General features: G+C 39.0%; 1 protein-coding gene across 1 annotated transcript in view; it reads right to left on the bottom strand.

Moving 5' to 3' along the window:
- Positions 1–25,552, bottom strand: part of EIF2AK4 (eukaryotic translation initiation factor 2 alpha kinase 4) — a 42,496-nt gene extending 16,944 nt beyond the window's left edge. The window contains 24 exon segments of the mRNA XM_065635087.1: positions 169–290; positions 1,963–2,038; positions 2,663–2,899; positions 3,899–3,949; positions 4,591–4,692; positions 5,359–5,438; positions 6,140–6,197; positions 6,393–6,497; positions 6,975–7,097; positions 8,255–8,338; positions 9,459–9,528; positions 10,278–10,690; positions 11,030–11,178; positions 11,742–11,851; positions 12,252–12,787; positions 13,222–13,379; positions 14,062–14,177; positions 17,287–17,435; positions 17,923–18,003; positions 18,825–18,998; positions 21,630–21,732; positions 22,834–22,949; positions 24,970–25,315; positions 25,317–25,552. Coding sequence (XP_065491159.1) covers positions 169–290; positions 1,963–2,038; positions 2,663–2,899; positions 3,899–3,949; positions 4,591–4,692; positions 5,359–5,438; positions 6,140–6,197; positions 6,393–6,497; positions 6,975–7,097; positions 8,255–8,338; positions 9,459–9,528; positions 10,278–10,690; positions 11,030–11,178; positions 11,742–11,851; positions 12,252–12,787; positions 13,222–13,379; positions 14,062–14,177; positions 17,287–17,435; positions 17,923–18,003; positions 18,825–18,998; positions 21,630–21,732; positions 22,834–22,949; positions 24,970–25,315; positions 25,317–25,552 — 3,795 coding nt within the window.
- Between the last annotated feature and the right edge of the window lie 588 nt (positions 25,553–26,140).

The following is a 26,140-nucleotide window of genomic DNA, read 5'->3' as shown; positions in this document are numbered from 1 at the left end:
CTAGGACACCACTGAGGAATACAGGAACAGACACTGAAAGATACAGTACTTCGACACTTAGAAGAAATGTAAGCCTAAAGCAAATTTGTGACTAGTGAATTAAAGGTATCTGCAAACACCACAGCGCTCTTCAAACCCAGCTTTGCCTGCAGAGATGATACTACTTACCCTGAGGTCATAAGGAAGCATCACCAGCATCCCACTGTGATCCATGAAATATGAAGCTTCATTATGTTCATATAATTTCTTATTTCTGGGCATCAGCAGTGGAGTATGCAGCTTGATGGCTCCTGCACAAAACCAGTAAAAACCTATCACCTCCCATTTCAGCAGTAACATCTGCTTTTTACAAGCTCATGAACAACCTTGCAAGGCATGATAATCTGAACCAACACCTTTAAAAAAATTACATTATTTTAAGTGTCCTAAATAGACTTTCCTCTTCCACTGTTTAAAGAAAGCCATCAAACAAACTTTGACATTTTATCTTGCAAACTTCTTGGGCACAGCAGGCAGCCCACAGAGAAACAGAAGTGCCAATTCCACAGCCCCAGCAGAATCCGCACCTTGCCCTCCCTCTTTAAATACCACCCTTCACAAAGGCACGCAGACCAAGCAGATGAGAAACTACAGATACCAATAGTACCGTGTTGGTCTAGAGACACTTCCATAGAAAACAGATATTGTTCAAATACGTTGCATTCCGTGTCTCAAAAATGTACTAGAAGTGTTCATGGTTCACTTTAAAACCTCATAAACACCTTTTTTTTCTGGCTATATTTTGCAACCATCTGCCACCATGAATCCAATATTTATCGAAACCTCAGTATTAACAATAATATCACTAATCACTGAAAAATACTTTTCTCTCTTCAATTCTCTACTGATTCTCAAACAGCTATTCTATTATAGCAGCTTTGCTCAGGTCTTCAATTAAATTTCAACATAAACATTTAAATCAAGAAAAAAAAAAAGCCCAAAATACAGGGAAATGCTTCTAACCATTACAGATGGCAGATACAATCTCATAGAAAAAATATGTATACAAAACCCCACTTTTTTTTTTTTTTTTTCAAAAGAATGAAAACATTTAAATCTCTAAAATGCTGATGAACACTTTCCAAAATCTGTTAATCTTTAAATGAGTAGGTGGGAGAAAGTAACTTCTATATACTTGACTTCACATTCCTTAGTTTCTCATTGTTTGGTATTGTCAAACCCTGATAATGCTTAAACAGATTATCATCTATTAGAAAAATCTCCCAATTTCTTTTTTAAAGTCCTCTACTTCTATACAAAATACCACGAACACCTATAAAACAATACAATTTATAACATTTCAAATGTGACAGTGTGTGCATAAACTTTCTTCCTCTCTTAAAAACTAGATTTAAGCAAATACTATTACTAATGACCAGAGAGAGTCCTGGAAAGAAATCCCATCAAAGACTGGTGAACATCATGATGTTAGCTCTGACTCAAGAAGTTCCTGAACAGCAAAACGCTGTTAAGAGCGGCGTCACTGAAACTACAACCACCCACCTGCTCTGTGTCCACGGCCTTTCCTGGGCCATCCTCATTCTGGCTATGTTCAGAGAGAGCTTACGGTGCTACACGGATGCCCAGTCTTTCTCTATTGAACTAGCCTTATACACAGCTGTAGATTTTATGTAACACTCCCTTCTAAAAGCTCATACAGACTTATCAGAACAACCAAATACATTCAAAGATATAATTAAGATTTTCACTCTTCTTTCTATAGCAAATGTAAATAATTCAGATTTGAAGTTAATGGCTATTACTGGGATGCTGAAATAACAGCAAAAAAAATGTAAAATTTCAAATGATAAGCAACTACTGAACGTACTTTCTGACTCATGTGATAGCAGTAAAACCATTCCATTCTCTGAAATCCATTCAGTCACAAAAAAGGAAATGAACAACTTTTGTAAACACACCCACCGTGTCTTTTAAATATCCGGCTGACAATCTCACACACATGCTGCTGTATCTTGGCTGCCCAAATAGAAAAACTACCCTGAAACCATCACAAATAAAGAGTACATATATAATTCATATGCCGTGAACACTTCATGTAATATAGGCAATCATTCCATGTAATATAGCAAATAAGCGTTCTGCTATCTCACCCCACTATCATAAATGGTACTGCTTACGTAAGAAAAATATAAATACAGCTTTACAAAGCATTGTTGTACTGTGTTGGCTTGTATTTCTCTAGATTTAGAAAGACAGAAGAGTGGAGAAACTGAGAAGGATTATTTTGATTGACACGATTTGAAAGGGAACAAAACAGTCCGAGGCAGCACTTTCCATTGGCACTCCGATACAAGTACCATTAGTCTGCCAGAAATTCACAGTAAAGAAAGTAATCATCTGCACATAAGCTTAAAGCTTTAGCTGCTACAATCCAACACCGCTTGTTACGTCATTGAAGAATGGATGTAAGGTTCAAATGGGAGGCAGTTATTCAAGCCCACAGAGTACAGACTTGTAGCTTTAAATAGGGACTAATGTGAAGGTTAATCTTAAGAGATAATGCAATTTTCTCAAACATGTTTTTGCGTTTAACCATATAAACTTTTTTTTTAGATCCAGCACAGGTAACATAACTCCACACATGCCCTAAACACCTACAAACCTTCAGCATATCACTGTCATAGGTATAGTCTATTGCTGGAGATATACGCTGTGAAAATATCTGACTCATCATAGTCCGGTAGGCCTTTCCATCCACATTTGCCAAGGTATGGTGGAGTACTTCATGAAGTTCAGACTCTTCCATCTGTGGTGGTGGAAGATGTTCACTTTTTAACAGCTCCACAGCTGTTGGTCGTGCTGCAGGATCATGGTTCAGGAGCCATGTAATAACTGATCTCTACAAATGAAATAAAAATTTAATAGTTTAGAAAAACTACATATTAGCAGTATTTACAACAAACTTCTTAGTCACATCACATTAATAAAAAACTGAGACTCTACAAGGGACAAAAAAGCAGGACCTGAATCTTTGAGGTGGATATTCTTTGCTTATTAAATTCTAGATATCTTTTATTGTGTTACTATCGGAATAAAATTTACTAAAACACAAAAAGTATTAGAAATGTGCCTCTTGGGATCACAAAATACGTAGTATCCTTTGTTGTGCTATGTTGTGCTAGCTCTGGCATCTCTTTATTGACAAAGCTAAGAGAAAATAGAATCATATGCATAACGAAGATCTGAGAGCTCCAGATATTAAAGAAAGGGGAATCTTCCTGGCATATTTCAGTAAATGGTACAGGACAAACATTTTTGTGGTACTAGTAACAGCAATAACTAGAAACAGAAACTGCTGTTTCACAGGCATAACAGACAAAAAGCTAATGCTAATGGTCAACAAAAGAGAATCCACTAGTACAAGGAAAAAAAATCTGTATGGTCCAGAAAAGATTACACTGCTCCTTATCACTTCATTTCTCTGCCATAGAGGCATCCAGAACAGCTCCTGGTTGCTCTTTTCCAAATCAGAGCAGTCAATTTGGCTGGCACACCTCTTTCTGCTCTTTGACGAGGATTTCGTTCAAAACTTTAAGTTAAGAGTTAAACAACAGATCTGCCATTTGTCTGGGCCTAAAACATCAGAATTGTCCCTCGGAACTTAAAAGGTGTGCCAGGGAACTCTGCATTTCTTTATGACTGTGCTCTGGGAATTTTGGGGGTAAGTATATTTCCATGTTAAGTTAGAATATTATTTTGAGATTTTTTTAATTCCTTACTTTGTTCTAATGTTATGTAGTAAGAACTTGGCAGAGACTACTAATTTAAAACTAAGTGGGAAAAATTATAATTAACTCTTCCTGAGAGGAAATACCTAATAAATTGTCTTTAAAATTACCTGCTTTGCATGCTTGACTTCATCAAAGTCTTTAGGAAATACAATAGTGGGCTATAAAACACAAAAACGACATTTGAATTATAACAGGCAGTCCAGCTTGCTCATGCTAGCCTTAAGTTCTACATATTTAAACAGAGAAACTAAGCATTTTTATTTGCCCATGGGGGAACAAAAACCAAAAAACACCAACTAACCAACCACCAGAAACAAACCCCAAAACTCAAATTAACCAGACCTGCCCCCCACCCCGACAAATTTAGTTTGAAGAGCTAAAAGGGAAAAGAATGTCACTGAAATGCTTTTATGATGTTTTGTACAATGAAGATATAATCACAAGCATTTACCAACTACTAATACCAACTGGTTCCTGAGATAGACCCACCAGGTCTAAACTCAGGTGTACTAAAGCCATGATGCCTTTACCTGATATTTACACCTTTAAAGTTCTGTACTATAAAAATTAATTTCACAAATAGAACACTGGCTGATGGTGATACCATAAGGGAATCCACAGTGCATTAAGGGAATATCAGTACCAGCTCCAATTTTGTTCTTCACTTTTCATTATATATTTTATAAACTTTTTAAAAAATACTTCCTGTGGAAATGTTTTTGTTGTTTTGCATTGTTTTACTTCTCTTAACAATCTATGTGATGCACAGGATTAGTATCTTTTATATCTGTGTACTTACCAGTCTTAACTGACTGAGAACAAAGATCCTTTCTGATGCAGTAGTCATGGGATGGTAAGACATTTCAAAGAATATTATACCCAGACTGAACAGGTCCACTTTCTAAAGAAGACAAAAATGGAAACTTAAATTTAATACCTGTGAATTCTCTGCAGAAGATGAGAGCAGAGAAAAAATAATGTTTTGGTTAAATTTTACGGTATATAACGGCCAGAGAGAGGGGTGTGTGAGGGTTTTTTGTGGCTTAGTTTTAGTTTTTTGACACAATGCGTTAAGATTTGGTAGGCTTCAATGACTTGCATCATCACAGCACTGCCATGATGTAAAGGACTCCCACTTTGAAAACATTCCTGCTTTGAAATTCAGCTCATCTCTGCACATAAACGGTATCCTATGATGAAAAAATGCACCCCCCACCTCCCAAATCGCAGTCTAGGAATCCAGGAGAGCAATACCTACTTCTGATGACAGCATTATACCTTAACTAAAAACTGTAAGATTTCTACCCTGTTCATTTACCAAGGCCTTCCATGACTACCTGCTTTCAACTTGAAGTTGCTTGCACCTTGTCATGCCCAGAGCACAGGCAGAAAAACTGACTTGCCCACATCCTTCTACCCTTGGTCTCAAAGGAACACTCCTTATTGCAGCAGTCCCACCATATCCTGTTCCACCTTGAATTCACCCTTGTTGAGCAGGAATGATCTAAATTGTACCTGGTACCTTGGATTCCATGCTACATTTTTGTTAAGTCTACTTTAATCATACCTGATTGTATGTAGACTTTGTGCTCCCTTGGACCTCTGGGCTGACGTACAGCGCGGTGCCAACCATCCCTGTCAAATTACCTATGCGGCAAAAGATGAGAGTATGAGTTTCAAGTAAGCGTTGGAGAAATGCAGCAAAGTTGAGAAAAAAGCCTCACTCATCTTCTGTCCTCATTTCTTCTAGGTTGGAATGCACTCCTTATTGAGAGAGACTCAGTTGAGAACAGTTTGCAAAACAGTTCTTACCTTCACATGCCAAGTATCTGTGTCTATAGTATCTAAACCTATCTACTGCTTTACAGAATTGCAGTAGGTCAGCACACAAGTGATACAGCTAAATTTCACTTCTTTCCATCACACTCATCTGAAGAAACACACTGTACTGAAGTTTTCTCAAAACACAAAATTCAGCCTGTTACAGAAGGTGTCAAAAAAAAAAACCAAACCCAAACAAAAATCCCTGAAGTCTTGAAATTGTCCTGAACAGGCAAGAGAACAGAAGTGCAGACAGAACAGATATACAGGATCTCTATATACCTCAGCCTGAGAATAGCACCAATCTACGGCAGAAGGCTAGCAGTGGAAGCAAATTCATTTTTAGGTAACAATCAAACCCACCAGATTACATGTAACACACCTACCCAAAAGTTGGTGGTTCCCCCCCCGCCCCCCATAAAAAGGGTTTTATTTTCAAAGAATAAATGGAAGTTCTATCAGAGTATACAGGACTGTAGAATGTGTTTAATTAAAATAATTTAGAACAAGCTACTATGTGAACTAACCTGACGGATCAGACATAACAGAACTATCTGAATGATTTTCTTCTTGTTTAGAGACCACCTGAAATCAGGAAAACAGACACATTGTAAATGGCATTTGAAATGCTTTTATTGGCTTTTCTTGCTGCTTTGGTTGCAGTACATGGCTTAATTCTAGAACATTTACAATATAAAGTCCAATGAACATTATGTTTTACTTTCATCTTTCATGTTATTACAGCACCAAGTTTTTTCAATCACTTTCAGCTATACTTACTGCATTTGCTGGATGATCTGTAGCTAAACCAAAATCACCAATTTTGACATGATCATCTGAATCTAAAAAAATGTTCACAGGTTTCAAGTCTCTATGGATCATTCCCTGTTACAGCAGAAGAAAAAAAAAGAGACCCACAGAATATTAAACAATAAACACAATTCAAAATAACACCCTATAACAGACTGGAAAATGGTATTACATACTTTATTATTACAGTGGGAAATCTACTGCATTAAGTCACTGACGATTAATTTTGAAGTAAGACTGCAGTCTGTAGCCCAGGATCTCAAAACATTTTTCAGTGCTAGCAGATACCTAACAGAACGTTTTTAAAGGTGGTCAAATTTTTATGGCAGAGGGAAAAATCTGAAGTGGTTCATTATAAAATTAAAGTTTATGATAAAATATTCTAAACCCCTAGAACAAATTAATAATGGAAAGGGCAAGGAATGAACCTTGCTAGTAAACACAGTTACGTAGAAATAAACATCCCCAAATGAATAGAATATAAAGAAACCGATAGAGAAAGAGGCATAACATATATATTACGGACAGGTCATAACTGTCGTATTTACTAACCTTTTCATGGATGTAAGCTAACCCATCTAAAATCTCTCGGAAAAGCCTCCAAAGCCGACTGGTGTCTTCATATAATCCTTGGTCAATAGTATCCCTTAATGTGCTCTTTTCACAATACTCCATCTTCAGTTGTGCATACGTAGGGGACAGAGGGAAGACAGAGCAGTTTTGTCAAGAAAAAAGAATATCAGAAACTTGTATCTGTCTGCATTTTATGTATGGCTCTGTAACATACAGTTCAGGAGCAGACAGTACCACCAAAACATTGAGCTGTGTGGAGTTTTCCTGAGAGAAGTATTTTAGCGAGAAAACATGCATTCACTTACAGGTCCTATCCTATTTTCTGGGACAATGGTACAAGCTTGTAAAGTAGTACATTCTCCAATACAAATGTTAAAAACAAGGTGAAACCAAACAAGCCATAATGTATGATTAAGCCAAACGTTAAAGACTCTCTGGTTTTATTTTACTTGGTTTCTTATCTGCTTATATTATGAAATATGCATCTTCCTTCCAGACAAGCTGTAGCATTGTGTTATTAAAAATTACGTATCACTACAGAATTGTTATGGATTATAGTCAACTTCTCCCAATACCAGTCTATCGCCTAACACAAAGGAGATGTAGGCAGTAGTAAAGCCGGAAGTTTCAAATCTGCAGGAATTCTATTTTGTGCCTCCTGTTCGGGCCATACCATGGCTTTGCAAATTACTGGTTTCTGTTAAAACAAAGTGCATAGACAACACAGTTCCTTTGAAGAGAATGAGGAAGTTTCCATAACTATGAAATACAACTTCACCTCCGGAAGTTAACTCAGTACACTTCAACTCCACATTGGGAATTAACACTGTAACCAAAGAAAAGCAGCTACAGCATTAAGGGGTGGGGATTGATATTCTCAACAAATAACAAACACAAGATAAAGTAACGCTTTGGAAGCCACAGACTCAAAAGAAGTTGGTTGGGTTGTTCTAAGGTTAGGTCAGGAGTTGCCAACTTTCCCTGGTACACAAGCAACAACAGTGATCCCATCCCCCACTACAAAACTCTGCTCTCTCCAGGCACAACCACAACACCAGAAGGTGTAATAAGCCACATGCACTGCGCAGTTCCTTCCCCCAGCCAAGCCTTGCTGAAAGCCAGTCTACTGCAAGAACAACTTTGTACTTAGTCTTATCAGAATTTTTTAAAGGTCATGACTTTTCTAATGAAAATCAGTCAATCTCTGCAGGTTGGAGTAAACAGCATCCTCTTATCTGAAAATGCAAGCAGGTTTGTACCTGGATGTACAGGTAATGCACTGTCTGAATGACTGGTGTCCTGTCTTCTCCTCTGTGGCCATTCTTTTCATTGCCTTCTTCATCCTTTACCACAGTAAACATAACAGAACAGTTAGCTACTGGAAGCCATTTGGAGTTTTTTATGCATTCTACTATTTTTTAATAGCTGGAACACATTCATGAGAACTCATCTTCTATGGCTGGGTTTTAAACAACAGCAAAATAATATATTTACATTTTTGTAACACCACTGCTTCTAAATAAACCAGAAAACCAGCTATGACTCAACTCTTATCTTCAAACTGAGAATGAATAACATTTTGCCATAATTAGACACTGGAGGAAAAACATTCCAGAGGATCTGGATGAAATCTAAATCTCAAAGTGTGTCACACTGAAGAAAAAAAAAAGTTTTGAAACAAAAATATACAACGCTTACTTAACAGAATTAATAATGCAACCCCCTCAAACCAACAACTTTGATATACTGCATATATATATAGCGTGACAAAAAAATGCACTGCCATATTATTAAATTATATATTGAAAGCTTTGTCATGCCAGTGTACACTACAACAGAAAGAAGGAGGAGATGAAGCTTTAGTAAGAGCATTTTACAAGTCAGCAAGATTGGCAGTGACATATTTTACATGCTGTAGAAAACTCTGTATTAGCTTTCCAGTGCACTGACTGTTCACAGCAAGTGCTGTCATACAAAAATCTTAAAATCAATGAAAATCTTACGCATATATTCTGATGTCCCATCTCTTTCTGACTGCTAGCAACACGTATTGTCACCACTTTGAAAAACTGGCTAGTATGAGCAAATATATTGGTTAATATAATCTAAAAGCAGAACAGAATTTCAACTTCCAGAGCATGTGAGACAATCCATATGGTTAATTGATAAATCATTTACTTACTGCAGTCTTAAACTTGGAATAACCAGGCTCACGACTGTGAAGTGCAACTCACACTGAGCTCAATGAATATTATGGGATACAGGATCCAGATCAGCTGCATCATACTATCATTTCTATGGGATGCAGCTCCTAATGGCACAAGGTGTACTCTGATGCAGCATAAGCATATGTGGTTGTGTATTTACAATGGAAGTGAAACAAAGACTCCTGACTGACCTGTTTGCTTGTCAGAGACTATTTTATAAACTCTCCATTTTCACTAGTTTTACCTTCATACTTACTGGGGGATCACCTTTACTGTTTTCATCCTCATTTTCAAAAATTATTTCACTTTCAGAGTCTGTGGTTGGTCTGTTTAAAAGAGAGAAAGAAAAAATACTCCGCAGTTTTTGTTTTCCTTAAAAAAATATTACCAAGAAGTATTTACTTAGAAATCTGGAAAACTATTTGCAGAAAAAAGGTAAAATCTAAGCTTCTGTCAAAGACCTTCCATACGCCTCAAACGAAAAAGCAAAACAAAGCCAAGACCAAAAAAAGTACTCTGCTTGCAAAGCAACATTTCTTTGACAGCTCAGTCTCTTAAAGGGAAGGTATACATTTGCATCAGTAAAATTTAATTTCTATATTCAATAAGCAAAACTGAGATAAATTTACTTACTTGCTTAAACAAAAAAACACCATGAGTGAAAGAACCAGCCCATACACAAAGGCAGGTATGGATTATGTTGATAAAAATTAAAACAAAAAAAAGAAAGGACAAGTAAGGTATTTTTCAGGATTTCTAATATATGCCTGCTATTGTTTATTAAAAACGTTCCCTCTCAAGTTTGGAAAAAAGAGCCAACATAAATGAAGTAAACAGTCATGCATAAGAAACTTCTAGAAGCCTAAACCAAGATTTTCCTCTCACACTGACAGTTTTTAGCTAGAAGTTTTCCTCTCCCTGGCTGACTGCTGGCGAATAGTAGTTTTGTACTAGAGGACAGAACGAAAAGGCAGTGAATTACCTCTGACAAAAGAAGTGGGAATGATAAAAGACAAACTCGGAAAAAACAACTGTGCTCATGTTCCCTATAATGCCAATACTGAAACCTACTTACAGAAATGAATGTGAGAACACCCCATCACCTTCATCGTCGTCATCATCACTGGACTCCTGATCAGCTCCACTGAACTTGTTGCTGGAGGATCTTTCACATGAAGTACTCCACTCAACTGAACTTGTCAAAACTGGAGGAGGAGCATTGGCTTCCACATCATTCGTCTCCTCAGTGGCAAGGATGAAGGGACCGCCTTTGGTGGCTGTTCTTTTCTCTTCAGTTGTTTCAGATGACACAGAGGGGACAGGGCTTTCATGTTTTTCTATCCAGGCGTTGTAATACCTCACAATATTCTCATGGTTCAACCGGGAGAGTAATGTTACTTCCCCCTTAATCCTCCGAAATTGCTTGCTGGCAGGGTTTATGTGGATACGTTTCACAGCATAATAGCAACCATCAAGCTTATTTCTCACCTGCAAAATTCAAATAAATCTGAAGTCAAATGCTTATAAGTGCCTTACCAAGTAAAGCCAGAAACACAATAATTTCATGGAAGAAGATGACTTCCTTCCACCTGGAAAAAGACTACAATTCAAATACAAGCTTCTCCGTACCATTAGACTTCTCTCCAGATTCCCAGAACCCCTCACAAAACTTATCAGCCTACTCAACCCCAGATAAAAAACACAACACAGGCACAGCACACCAGAAAATAATAAACAAAACCATGCAAACATTGAATATATTGTTTTGCTTCAAAGAAAACAAGCACAAAAAGGATTCCATAGTGGGAAATAATTTTTATAACATACCTTGATGACTGCTCCAAAAGCCCCTTTGCCAAGTAATTTTAGCTCTTCAAACTCATTGTAGTAGCGTGAAAATTGTCTCTGTGTTTCTGTGAAGAATGAGGCGCTGGATATCTGACTGCTGGGTACAACTGTCTCGATGCAATCTATATCTGCTGAACAAGGACATCAAAATTACCACCAACTGGCAGTATGGGGGTAGAGGTAGAAGGCACAAGGGATTGTCAAATAAGCATCAGGAAGAACATAAAATCTAAATAACTTCAAGTGTAACTAAAACCTAAAATACACAAGTGCTCTGCTCTGCTGTGTACAGTTAAGCTCTGGTACAAGTATAAACCTTAATATAGTTACTAATTGCTATCATTATGCTGGACGAAGGAACTGATCCTAACGAAAACATAATGAGGGAAGAAGTCCAATTGGAACAGATACTTCCAAGGAAAAAGCTAAGGCTGACATTTACACCATGCACGAGGTGGATGAATTTACAGGCTTCATTAAAGCATCAGCATCTTCTACTGATGAGAAAACAGCAGTCAGTTCATCCCAGCTAGTCATAGATATAAAAACTAATATAGTCTTTAACTTCTAGGTTAGTTAATGTAAAACACTTGTGCAGTGTTGTGAAATTCTAGTACAGTTCAGTTTTTCTGTTACTGTAGGCATGTAGTCCACTTATTTAGCAGAATATAGAATGATCCAAGTTTCTTACCATCTAGATTTTCTTCAGCTACAGGTATTTTCATTCGTGGAATGTTTATAAAACTATGTTGTAACAGCTGCTGAGGAGTCCATCTTTCCTTGTCTTCTAAGCAAACGCATCTATTAGCAAACCAAGAAGAGAATTGTTCAAAGAGCAATCCCATATCAGGCCTAAATGTTCAAAGAGGCCTCCTTATATTTAAGAAATTATCACCTTTCTCATTCAGGTGGGAACAAGAAGCAAAGAGAGACTAAATGACTTATTCACAGTGACACAAAGCTGGTGGCAGGGCAGAGAAGAACAGAGCACCAGACCCGTTTTCCCAAACACCAGATTAAGCAGCCTGAGCTGTGAATAAGCAATCACCTCTTCTCTCTAAAATCTGTGACTACTGACACAGGGGAATGTAGCTGCTCTTTCAAAAAAAGTGTTAAAGTCTTTAAATTTAAAATAAATAAATAAATAGATAAATTAAAAAAAAAAAAGACAAAAAGATACAGGAACACAACAAAAACATACTTTTCCAGAAAGTCTTGGAAGTCAGCAGGTAAACTGGTAGGAACAGCAACTGGATACTCCTTGGTTACTTGGCCCTGGCTGAGTGAAAGCAGGAGCAAGCCCAGACTCCACACATCTCCTTTTTTTCCAGGTTTGCTCGGAAGACCATCCTCACTAAAACGCACTTTAGTTTGCTCAAAAACATCTGCTTTGCAGATATCAGCTAAGCGCTTGGAAATGCTGTAGTCTGTCACCTTGATGTTTCCTTCAGCATCTACCAAGATACTGGCAGCACAAAGAACTTTGTGCACTACTGAATTACTGTGCAAGTAGTCAAGAGCTGACAAGATCTGGGTCACATAATGGCGCAACTGCTCAACTGGAACTGGAGTCTCTTTGTGTAAGTATGTAGAAAGGCTGAAACCATTTATGTGCTCCACTAAAATGTCCACCACAATTGAATCGTTCCGTTCTTTAAGGTTCATACATTTATAATGTACTATGTTTGGGTGACTTAGCTTCGTCAGTGAGCTGAACTCTGTTTCTGCACCCTGAAGCTGTTAGAGAAACACAACATAACATGCATTGTATCACATCTCATGAACACACCATTACTCAAATATATAACATATACAAAATACACATAAAATATATGACATTCTCATCCTTTTCTGAAAAGGAATGATTGTACACAAGGGGCAACAACAACTTTGGTTTCTGCCAGGCAAGCTTGATTCCCTCTTTCTTCAGATTTCTAATATTTATTATTTTATTTATGTGTATTTGCAAATATACTTTCTTTTATTTATGTTATTGTAAATGAACCCCTGAATACCCCAATACACCCATCTTCTGGGGTGCAGACACTCAAAATACTAGCATTTTCAAGTTCATCACCACTCTCTCACATTTTATATAAACTAGCAGCCTCAGGAAAAGCACTAAACCCCATCTAATCTTTATTAAGCCAAATACAAAATATAGGCATTACCTGTTTCTTACACTTCTCAATCTTTTCTAATTCATGCGATGTAAGAAACCTTCCCATCTTTTTTTGCCAGTGCAGAACCCACTCATATATTAAAACAAAGTCTCCACTGCGAATTTCTAAGGCATTGTAGACTGATTTACCCAGTTGTTCATCCTTGCCTACACATAAAGAGAAAGGAGAGGAATATGGCTTCTTTGTTTCTAAGGACATGACAAGAGCTCCTGAAAATGCTAAATAAATACCAGTAAGCCTGCTTCCTACAATTTCAGAAACACAATCCTACTTAAAACTAAGCAAGATACATACCTACACAGCAGGTATGGAAAACATCAGGTCTGATGAGACTGAACACAATGTAGCAGTAGTCAAATGAAAGCAACAGCACGTTGGCAAAAAACTGCTACACATTTTAAAGAATTCCAGGTTTTAGCAAATGAACACTATTCCTGCTGAGCAAATACCAGACTCTATACAAAGTAACATAATTGTTCATCCTCAAACTGCAAAATAATAAAATTCTCTTTGTTCCAAAGACTTTCAGGCTGTTCATTTTACCACTGAGGAAGTGCTATGTTGAAAACAAACAGTGAAAACATTTGATGGGCCATTTATAAGGGCACTTCATGGAGGCCTTTCAGCTCTCAAAGTCTCCTACCCTTGCTTGTACTTATGTTTTCATTAAAACTGCTGCTTTTATGCTATTGCTATCAGCAGCAATGGAAGGAGAGTACATATGCACTTCTAACACTGTTCTTATCACTGGTTTCACACGCTGCTGAAAGCTAAATTACTTCTTGCTCGGTAGTCATTATTTCAAGTTGCAATTGTAATTTTGCTTACCTAGACATTTTCCTTTATGGACCGTAATTTGTCCAGTACCACTTGTGCTGAAGTTCAAAACTTCATGATTTCCAGGGGACTCTTCATTATTACTAACAGAAAGCTGGCGTTCTCGTCTGCAACATGAACAGAACATTTTTCTCCAACTCAGAAAGATAGTATTGTTGCAGTCCCTAAATATAACAATTATGCAAGATAAGCTTTCAGAGACTTTTGCATCCAATGATCATGTCCATTAATTTCAAAGATACTGAGTTAGTGCAAAGATATGTGTCTGATTAGAAATCCAGTATTTTAGTAGCAACATCATGCTGCATTGAGTCTCTATTTTCAAAGCCAGGAGTTGAATTCAAACTTCACAACTTCTGCATCTTAAGATGACAATTTGAGCCTGAGGAGGGTGGTGAGTGTGAAATATGTAAAAAAACCAAACCAAACCAAACCAAAACCCCCCCCCCCCACATAAACAACAAACACAAACCCACCAAAACATACTACAGCTCTGAAAATTATGAATTATGTAAGTTTGACTTTATTTGCATTCTCTTTCAAAACATTAAAAAAAGCAAAGATATGAAATATTAGAAGCTCATTCCAGCTCTAGCTTAAATATTTTTCCTAACTTAAAATGGGTTTCCCCATTTGCCTGCTCTACTACACTAAACTCGACCTTCAAGAAAAGGGAAGGTTTGCAAAAACTTTAAAAGCACGTATGATTAAGGTGTTTCTTCTGACATGCATGTACAGAGCTGCATGTGAAATCTCAAAGAAATAAGACCACTAACCCAAATCAGCCTCTATTACTCATTGGTTTCAATCCATTTCAAAATTAATAGAAATATCACCACTGCAAAAGTATCCTCCAAATAAATGCAATCACATATAGAGATCACAGGAGAATATGAAGGGTAACGTAGAAGCTCCTTTAAAATATAGAATCATAGAATCGTTTGGGTTGGAATGGACTTTTAAAGCTCATCCAGTCCAACCTTCTGCAATGAGCAGGGACATCTTCAACTAGATCAGGTTGCTCAGAGCCCCGTCCAGCCTGGCCTTAAATGTCTCCAGGGATGGCGCATCTACCGCCTCTCTGAGCAACCTATTCCAGTGTTTTACCACCCTCAGTGTAAAAATGTCTTCCCCATGTCTAGTAGAGGGGCAGAATCACCTCCCTCGACCTGCTGGCCACGCTCCTTTTGATGCAGCCCAGAATACGATTGGTCTTCTGGGCTGCAAGTGCACATTGCCAGCTCATGTCCAATTTTTCATCCACCAGTACCCCCAAGTCCTTCTCCTCAGGGCTGCTCTCAATCTCTTCAGCCCCCAGCCTGTATTGGTACCAGGGGTTGCCCCAGCCCAGGTGCAGGACCTTGTGCTTGGCCTTGTTGAACCTCATGAGGTTCACATGAGCCCACTTCTTGAGCTTGTCCAGGCCCCCTGGCATCCTGTCCCTTAGGTGTGTCAACTGCACCACTCAGCTTGGTGTCATCTGCAAACTTGCTGAGGTTGCACTCGATCCCACTGTGTCATTGATGAAGATATTAAACAGTACTGGTCCCAATACAGACTCCTGAAGAGACACCACTTGTCACTGGTGTCCATCCAGACACTGAGCTATTGACCACTACTCTCTGGATGTGACCACCCAACCAATTCTTCATCCACTGAACAGTCCACCCATCAAATCCCTATCTCTCCAAGTTAGAGAAAAGGATGTTGTGGGGGACCATGTCAAAGGCCTTAGAGAAGCCCAGCTAGATGACATCCAAGGCTCTTTCCTTGTCCACTGATGTAGTCAGAATTTAATAAAATCAACACTGAATTTATTTAAAAAAAAAAAAAAGTTAAAAAGCACTACATATAAAGGAGATGCCACAGGGAACTTCTCTCAAGTGCTGCATAAAGATAAATATACAAAGAAAGTATCTGGCTTTCTAAATTCAAATATATTATAAGTGAAATTATTTTCTATTTTAATAATCTCCTAAAGTTTGTGTCCCAATAGCCAAAATTTCAGGCTTCATAAACAGATAAAAATATGGCACCACTCTTCTTCTGAAGAGACTTCAGAATACTAAAGATGCCTAGCTTCTGCTTAACTCTACAAACACGGCACCATGAGGTTTCACACTTAATCCTTTTTGATTATTTTTAGCATTTTTAAAATACTCTGCCTTTTTAAAAATAAGAACACATAATCTAAGAATTTGTGTGGAAAGTTAATGTAAGTCCATTGTTCTGCATTATAGCATACTAACGAACTTCAGAGACACTTGTCTTGTTCCACAAGCACAGATTGTGCCTCATTTTGTTATACTACAATTAGTAACAAGACAGGAAGAGAGATCTATGGACTACCAAACACTGTACAGAAACAGCTGCCAAATATGACTTGTGATAGGCAAAGGGAAGAGATGGCAGCACAAGTCAAAGTAGGAAAGTTCAAAGAAGAGCTTCTGCTTCAGCTATCTAGTGTTGTTGATAAATAATATGAAAACAATTCTGAAGTCTATATACAAGAAAAAAACAGGAATACATTATTTCCATTAAAACAACAGTCCAAATAACATGTCATTGGCACAATCTGAATCAAAACTAGGAAAACTAATACCAGGACATCTTCACAGTCCTTGACAGTTATATCAGCTATGAACATGGGACAGGGAAAAAAAAATTATGAACAACACCACCACCACCCCCCCAACCTACCTATATCATTACCATTCCTAAGCTAGAGGAGTTATGTCCCAGCAAAAGAATCCTCCAGTAACTCAACCTTCCCTCCAACAGGGTGCTCTGCAAATGCAATCAGCACTGATTCCCCAAAAGGGCTTTTTACACTGGTGTATCTTTACAGCAAATGTTTTGAGATTAATATAAGCTTTAATTTATTGTGCTATTCTAAAACCTTGATCAGCCGATCTAAAATAATTTTTTCTGCAATTGCCAACATATTGCATACTTTTAAGAAACTAAGTAAAACCAGAATATACCTTCCAGTGATTGCCAAATACTTTGCAAGTTAAACTAAGGGCCAAGCTGATTCTCTTAACTGGAAAGTTCAAGTTATTCATAGCACATTCATTAAACCATGGCACTTGAAGAGAGGGAGACCAAACCAAACAGCTGAGCAACACAGCACATTACTTGCTTGCCTTCAAATTTCATTTTGAAATCTAATGTTTGGGAAAAAAAAAAAATCTACATGTAAACTGACACACTTACTTTGAACGTCCAGCTGAATTTGGTCGGTGTTTATTATTCACTCCATTTTCCAAACCGCTCCCATTTGAACTGGAAGCAACTCTACATCCTGCTGTATCTCTCTTGTGAGAGTTTTCTCGACTTGCCAGAGCAGCTATTTCCAAACGTTCCTATAAATCAGGAAGACCACCAAGTAAGTACAGAAACTGCTCCTATGCTCAAAACGTGAGTACTTGACTATTAATCTATAAAGTCATCCAGATCACAAAAGAAATAGGTTTTCATAATAAATGTACATATGAGGCTGAGGAAGAAGTGATGAGATTCAGCAAGTACATTTCAGCACTCTCTATGGGCAAGATTCTTTACAACAAAACTGGAAACATTAATATACTAGATTTTTTCTATGTTTGAAAATATCCATCCCAGTACAATTAAGATATTAATATGTGAAGCTATTTTCCCTTACAGCTGATTTTATTCCATAACCCCGTATAATCAAGAACCTATTTTAACCCACATCTATTAGAAGCACTGGATTAGAAAAGATGTCCTGGACAATTCAGTCATGTAAATCTCTCAAATTTTTCTAAGCATTGCTACAGTACTGGAAAGAAGTTATTGCAATGTTTTCTGCAGGCTGCTTAGAAAGAATACCTGTTTAGCAATCTCTTTCTTTTTTCTTTCTTCTCTTTTCTCTTCCTCCCTTCTCTGAATCTCTTTCAGGATTTCATGTTGCTGAAATGAATTTTGGTCTTGTTAGAGATGCAACAGTACATGCAATGCAATCACCATCTACGATGCCAATATTTCAAAAGTATTAAAGAAGACTTGTGGATCTCACAAGGATTAAAAAACAAAACAAAACAAAACATTAGCTCTCCTGAGGAAATTAACAGCATCAATTGTGTGATACAGGAAAATGGAGTCATAGACAAAATTCTACTGACAGACCCAGAAACAAAGTTTCATAGACAGAAAATATAAAGGAATAAGCTAAAACATTATTTTCAAGAAAGAGCTATTCGATCGATATTCCCACAGTACGGACACTCCACACTACTAGTCTCCGTGAGACTAAAATGAATCCTGTAGTTTCGAGTGAAGACTGTAGGCAGATCCAAGGTCTCTTCACATTAAATGTACTGTGCCCTAGAGAAGTCTGTCATAGTGAACATTCCAGTCACCTTATGGGTGAAGAAAATTACAGTTATCTATTTGTATGGCTAATACTTCATAAAGATGGAACACGCTTGACATGTATGTTTCCCTACACTTTTGTATAAGGTCCTTTTTCATAAGTGATTTTCACAGAATCAGGAATCAACATTTAGGTTTGTTTCAGGCATAAATATTTCTCAGGGTTAAAACCACATCATTAAAATATTACAGTTGCAGCAGCAGATACTTCATATACTACACATTGATCAACTCATCCTGACAGGTCCGACAAGTTAATAATTCACTAAAACCCACTGCTATGCAGGACGATTTACAAAATCATGATTATTTATGCTATTTTAAGAATACAGGGTTATTCACACTTTGTTTTCTCTTACCTCCTGCTCCTCTCTTCTCTTAGCTTCTTGTGTCCTACGCAATTCCTCCTGAGCCAGTCTTTCTTTTTCTTTTTGATGGTTTTTTAACATTTCTTCGTGAAAAGACTTGGAAGGTGGTTTATTATACTCACTGAGAAATGATTGTACATGGTCTGCAAGTTCAAATATCATCACCTAAAAAAAGGTATGACATGCGGAGTTCAAAGAATAAGTAATCACACAGAAAATTATACCCAGCTTGAAAAAGCAATACAGTAGTAGTGTGACTGTTGATCTTGTTACTTAGCAGTGAGAATTTCCCGTATTTCAGTGTTTCTGTCAGAAATACTATTAATAAACTGTAACACAAAAAATCCTTGATGACAGTACAAAGATGGTGAAAATTACTGAAAGACAGCCAACTTCAAACATCTTATTTTTCTAAGAATAAATAAATAATAAGAATTTTAAAAATATCCCTTCTTTCATCTTATTTTAGGCACCTTTTCCTATTCACAGAGATATGTGTTTATGACATATGAGCTACCACAGCATAAATCCTTTGCAATTGTCTATTACAGTATCAACTGCTATGAAATAGTTACTTATTTCACTGCTAACATGAAATCTAATCCTTCCTCTGCACCCAACTAGCTGCACCCCAATTAGAACTGTAAAGCCACTTAAGGCATTGCACATTCATATAATCACAACTACTAAAACAAGAACTGCACTGAAAACTCAGCTGAATTCTGCTATGTGTTTTGCAAGGTTGGAATCAATTTTCAGTTACTGCTTACTTGAACTAGGTATGTACTGATGATCTACTGCCCTGTCAGGGCTTCAGCTTTCATCAATCTAGTAGTATCCCTCCATTAATTCAAGCAATCCACAGGGCTAGTAGACCATCGTTTCTCCAAAATTAAAGAATACAGCAGAAAGATGCATCCCAGCAGTCAGCAGCAGCACTGAGCTGGATTTGCATGTAGAGGTGGGAGAACAGCCATGCCAAATTGTATCATCTGCCTGTAGAAGGCTGATATTTAGAAGATGCTCAAACACTGAATTCCCTGCCTGAAAGTCAGAACGGAGCCAAGATCTAATTCAGAAAAGAAAGAATAGCACAATACACACACATCTGATGTGCAAAGGAAAATAATCTTTCCCAAGTTACTGTTCAGCATGCGAGACAAGCATGCATGCATACACATGTATTAAAAAAACCAAACAACACACCAGAAGGCATCTCAATAATTAGAGGACAAAAGCAACCTGCTGTTCAGTTTGACAGGTAACTGAGGCACCTTCAAAGTTTCTGTCTTGTAGAATACACTTTAATGAAGAATACCTGACAAGGCAGAGACAATAGTTATCACCCTTTCCCTGCAGAGAAAGTAATTCAGGACTGCACTGTGTCTGTCATTCATAAAAAAACATGTATCATATATGTAACTCACAACTCTATCTACACACCCCTGGAGCAAGTATGATTCTCTCTTTAGAAAATTAACATTAGGAAAACCTATAACGTGTTTGTAGCTCCTTTCAATACAATCAAGAATCAAACTGGGATTTAAAGTTCTACAGGCCAAGAGCACTGCTGGGATCAGCTATGAGCAGACTGAGCATGTATCTCGCAGTGCAGAGGTTACCTAGAGAACTTGCACCTTGCATTTCCTATCAATTGTCCATAGCACCATCACTAAAAAAAGAAAGAAAGAAAAAAAAAAAAACCCCACATGATAGAATACACTGTTAAATGCCTAACTTTCAAAGGTACTCAAAAAAACTGAGAAATTATTCATTATTGAACAGAATGAACAAAACAGTATCTGGCTAGAACAGTACTTTTGAAAGTCTCTGCATACAAGTTGGCAACTGAAATAGAAATATAGTATGGAAATGGAAAAAAGGCTTTATGTGGCAAGACTGAAAGACAGGCAACCTCTGCCAAACCTGTGAAGTTGACAGGCTTAGGAAACTGAAAGCAAAATATTATCCCATTTCAGCATATAACTTCCACAGCTGTGCATTTCTCACTTTTAAAAAGGCAAGTTGAACAAATCAGATGTGTTTATCTGTAACATTTCCAAATAGTGACAGGAAACATATCATAAACCCCACTTTTACGAAGAATTCAATGTTTGCTCTTTGAATAATTTCAGTTCTCAGCAGCAATGGAAAGGTATCATTAATACCAAACATACCTGGAAACTTATAAAATCCCTTAAAATAAATACAAGCCTCACATGTTTCTCCAGCTTTCTCTTTATATCCTATTTGGGGGGAAGTCAAGTATCACTATTCCTAAACGCAGGAGGAAAAAAAGGCCCAATGGCACAGAGTGACTGTGCTACAGCCACATTAGTCAACTGTTGAACTGGTGTTATAACTAAGGTCTCTTGCCTTTCAGTTCAGCATTAGATGAACGAGGTCACACTGAAAAACTCCCCACGAAACTGGCGTTTGCTTAAACAGGTACAGCCACTTAAAAATTCAAATTAATCTGAAAGGTGCAGAAAACTCTCCATTTTAGTTAGTATTGCCTTTCATACTGTGAAATAACTGAGAGCAACACGAACCTTTAAATCTGCCTTTGAACAGCGATAAAGCTTGTGCTATTTGCACATGCACTGTATTTTAAAAGCATGCATATTCCAAACTTTCATTAATTATAAACGTTCTTAAGAAAGAAAGTCTCTCCTTCCTTTGGAGCAATACAACTTATACTTCTAATGTGGATGTATTCCACTATATTATACCACACAGTTTTTTAGAACCACTTAAGTCCAGAGTAAATTCCTCTAGGAAGTGAAAAGCTCTTACCTCTCCACAGCGCTGTTTTGCCAGTTCAGATAGTCCAGATTTTAACTCATTTATTTTCTCATTTGACAAGCCTTTTGAATTTTTCAGTTGTATTTCCGGGACACTGGGAGACAGCAACAAAACATTAAAAAGTCCTCATTAGAAAAATTGAGTGTAAAAAGCAACAGAACATTGCTAAAAGCAGAGGGCGAGGGAGAAAGCAGTGAGTTTATAGTAACTTGGCAATTAGTCAATACTCAAATAAGCAGTACATGAATATTACATCTATAATATGGAATAAAGCCAGAAATACTGTTTTATATTCCCTACCATCATTTTTTCTGGCTGCAGATTAGCTGTCAGTTATACTTAACCAAAGAACTACCAAAGAAACTCTGCAGACTCTTTAATTAAACTCTTAACCAGTAATTTACGTAACAGTCCTTTAAAAATATTACTAGCATAACATTTAGGCATTTAAATTTTCATTATCACCATTATACAGGTTACACAAACCTAAAGAAGCACGTGCAATAAATAAATAACAGCTAAATTTGTAGTGAAGTAAACAGGTAAAATGTCCGTAGCTAAGCTGTCTTAAACTAAAAAAAAAAAAAATTAGAGTGGCTCTGATGTCCCATGTAACAGGGTGTAACTGAGCTATCCCTTGGTGACGAATGACACGTTCCCCATACGCTGCTGAGGCCACAGCACAAATGGACGGGCTCAGAGGAGTTGTGCTGCGCACACAACCAGTGGCATAAGGACTGAACGAAATGGGGCACATAGCAAAACAACACAGAAATTACTTGCCAATCTAAAATGCTGGGGAGAGGGGGCTGATCGCCTGCTATTCTTTCTACATTCTTTATGGAGAACTCTTCCAAAAGGCTAATCTGGCAGAAAACAGGAACAGCAGATAGAACTAAGCAGATTGCTTTCAAAATGAAGGTTCAGTCCCTTTCTCAGCAGGTCATGAGCTGACAAAGTTTAAAAAAGGCACTAAGATGCCAGCAGGTACACCTGTGTTTACATCTCCTCAAGCTAAAAATTGGGGCTGCAGTGTTGCACTGACAAATGCACCTCCCATTGCACAAGATACCACATCCAATCCAGCTGTTAAATTTTATAGTCGCCTATTATAAAATGTCACAGACTTAACAAACACTGACATGCAGAAAGCAAGTACAGAAAACCGAGAAAAAAGGTTTTAATGTTCACTCACGTATCAGGGTAACTATGTGGACACTTGACCCACAGATCAACTTTGGCATACACTTCATTATCATTGGTCAATCCCTGAGGACGCAGCACTAAATTAATTTCAGGAGGCTGCCGTACCTAAAACGGAAAACAAAACTTTTAAATCAAAACGGGTTTTCGGTTCTATTTTAACGAAAGCTCACAACTATCACAACCTATATGATGGTAGAATTCTGGTTAGACCACCCAAACCATGAAAAAATATATTTATGTAATGACATTGCTCATTGAGAGTGAAGTGGATCACTGATGATCACAGTTTATCCAGTATATTCTTAGAACTTCTCCAGGTAAGTGTAGTTACAGTTATTATAAAGATGATTCAGACTGAGCGAAAATAATGTTTTATAATAAATCCCTTGTATTCTGCTTACTGTAGGCTAGTAGTAGAAAAAGGTTAAACAAATGTAATACAGGTTATTTATGGAATACCACAAATTAAATTATTCATTATATGAACAATATTGTTTCTTTTAGATTATAAAATATTGACTGGTCTTTATTAGCATTCTGACACGGCAACAGACTATAACATCACATCTATACACACCTTGTGTGGGCAAACAAATGGATAGTATTTTTTTTTAATTTATGTTTTGGGTTTTGGCATAAAACATAATTTTAACAAGTATTACCTTTCCCCCCATCCTGTTCAAATTGCCTACTCAAAATCTGAATAAAGTAAAACACATCCATAAATGCTAAACTTTTTCTTTTCAATTAGAAAATTAAGGTATTGGGGAAAAAAAAACACAACAAAAAAACCACATAACAAACAAACAAAACCAGCCAACCAAAAAAACCAAACAAGTCAAACCTTACCAACATGATAAACAGGGAAATAAGACCACATGGAATAACAAATATGGAAACAGGTTAAAAGATGGTCACTATCCCCTCTATTTTCCCTTTGCATTTCAAACAAGGAAAAGAACAGTTTAAGTCAAGAGGATGTCAGGTATAAATTTAATAGGGAGTGAGGCCTGCAGCACTTCTGAAAACCCAGCAAATTACTAAGTGTTCACGTCAAAATCCATAAAAAAACAAAAAAAAAATCAAAACCAAAACAAAAAACCCAAAAACCACAAACCAAACAAACAAAAACAAACCCAAACCACCAACAAATAGGTTTCTGCAAGAATTTTATGTTCAGTTTTATAGCAAAAGAATAGAGCAGGGGTTATGATATTTTGTAGAAACTAAACACACAAGAAGATGCCAGTGAACTCCAGGAACTGAAAAGAGTGACCAGTACCTCCAGGTACAGGAAAACGGTGCCACAGACACAGCTGGAAAAAATTTCTTCATTAGACATTGCGGACACGAAAGAGACATTGAAAAGTGTAGTGAGTACTAGACCTGCGCACTAATTAGTTGCGATTAAAAAACCCTCAACTACAAAAATGAAAGGTAAAGTATTAAGTTCTAATGGCAACAGCCACAGTTTGAGTAAACCACAGCATATAATACATATGCAAAGATCAGCAACATGTATGCCGATGAGATTAGTTAGTTAAGCATATATATAATTAGTTGGTTAAGGAATGGACGGATGAATGAAGAAGCAATTAAAAAAAATCTGACAATTACTCAAAATGCAAGTTATATGCACAGCACTAATTACAGTACGAAGGCACCGATCTAGAGGATTAACCTCAGCGGCAGCAGCCGCACGGTCGCCTGCCGAGGTGGGGAGCCCAGCGGGCGGCAGCCAGAGGCAGATAACCAGGACCTGGCACCAGCCACACACCACGGACAACGTTCCCACCGCCCGCCCGCGGCCAACGCCAGCGGCACCACCCGGCCCCACAGACTCCGGGACCCGCTCTGCTCCCCGTTCGCTGGGGGGACCGAGAACGAGCGGCGCTGCCCCTCCAGCCATCAGTGGGCGCAGAGAGCGCTCAGACACAGAAAGGCCGAGGCCGCCAGCCGCCCCCCCGCTGGCAGGGGCCAGGCGAGGGGCCGCCCCGCCCCGCCCGACAGCGCGGCCCTGCTCGGGTCAGGCCGCCCCACGCCCCGGCCTTGCCCCGCCCGGCGGCCTCCCCGCGCCCCGGCACCCGCGCCGGCAGCGGGCCAGCCGCGGGGTCCCGCTCGCTACCTTCCAGGCCTGGTGCTGCCGCAGATCCTGGAAGTCCTGCCCGTAAATGGACTCCAGCACCTGGAGCTCGTTCTCCTGCCGGAGCTGGTAGCTCTCCGGCGGCTCCGCGGCCACCTCCGCCGACCGCTGCTGCGCGCCGCTCGGCCGGGCCATGTCAGCTCCCCGGCGAGAGGCGGGCGGCGGCCATCGCGGACCGTCCCGCGGCGCTGCCACCCTGGAAGTGGGGCCGGCCCAGCGGCGGCCGCGCCTCAGCACCGCCTCCACCGCGGCGGGAGGAGGAGCCGCGGCCGCCCGGCCCCGCTTGGGTCCGGGTGGTGCGTGGGGTGACGGTGCTGCGGGGCAGGCCGGGGCCGCTGCGGCGGCCCCAGCAGGAATGTGTGCCCGGGTGCGGTGGGCTGGCGGCTGCCTCAGCGCCGCGTTAGCCCCGCGCTGTGCAGGGACGTGGAGCCGACGGCGCTCGCTGGCTTGTTGGGGGCCCCGCTGCCCCGTGGGGGCCCGCGGCTGCCTGACCCCCTGCGGCCACGCGTGGTCCTGCGTGCCTCGTCCCAAACGCCCCGTCCTCACAGCTATGGACGCTGCGCATGACTGAATCACAGAGTATCTCGAATTGGAAGGGACCTAAAGGATCATCAAGTCCAACTCCCTGCTCCCTGCAGGACCACCTAAAATTCAATCGTGTGGCCAAGAGTGTTCACCAGATGCTCCTGGAACTTTGACAGGCTTCGTGCTGTGACCGCTTCTCTGGGGAGCCTGTTCCAGTGACCAACCACCAGTGAAGAACCTTTTCCTAAAGTGCAACGTGAACTTCCCCAAGATACGCTCCCAGGTGTGTCTGCAACTATGGAGACAATGCACCAAATACAAGTAGTCACTGTGCAGGTTGGTTGGGTTTTTTGTTGCTGTTGTTTTTTTTTTTTTTTCATAGGCCTGGAGAAAGATTTGCAAAGGAGTAAAAGAACCAGAACATTCAGAATGGATTTCATGTATAGGTGGGCCAGGATACAAATCCATGTGGAAATTAAAAAAATGTTTCCACTGAGAGTTGCTTAGGACTACCAGGAGGTGGAGTGTGAGCAGCCTTACCCTCTGGCTGGTTGAGCTCCGAACATAAAGTGAGGCCAGACCCTGTGAGACCCTCTCAGCCCCTGGGTCTCCTTGGTGGGACTTGCCA

Source organism: Caloenas nicobarica, chromosome 5 (genome assembly GCF_036013445.1).
Source record: "Caloenas nicobarica isolate bCalNic1 chromosome 5, bCalNic1.hap1, whole genome shotgun sequence".
Taxonomy (NCBI): domain Eukaryota; kingdom Metazoa; phylum Chordata; class Aves; order Columbiformes; family Columbidae; genus Caloenas; species Caloenas nicobarica.
Note: the sequence above shows the minus strand (reverse complement) of the source record. Positions and strands in the feature narration are given on the sequence as shown.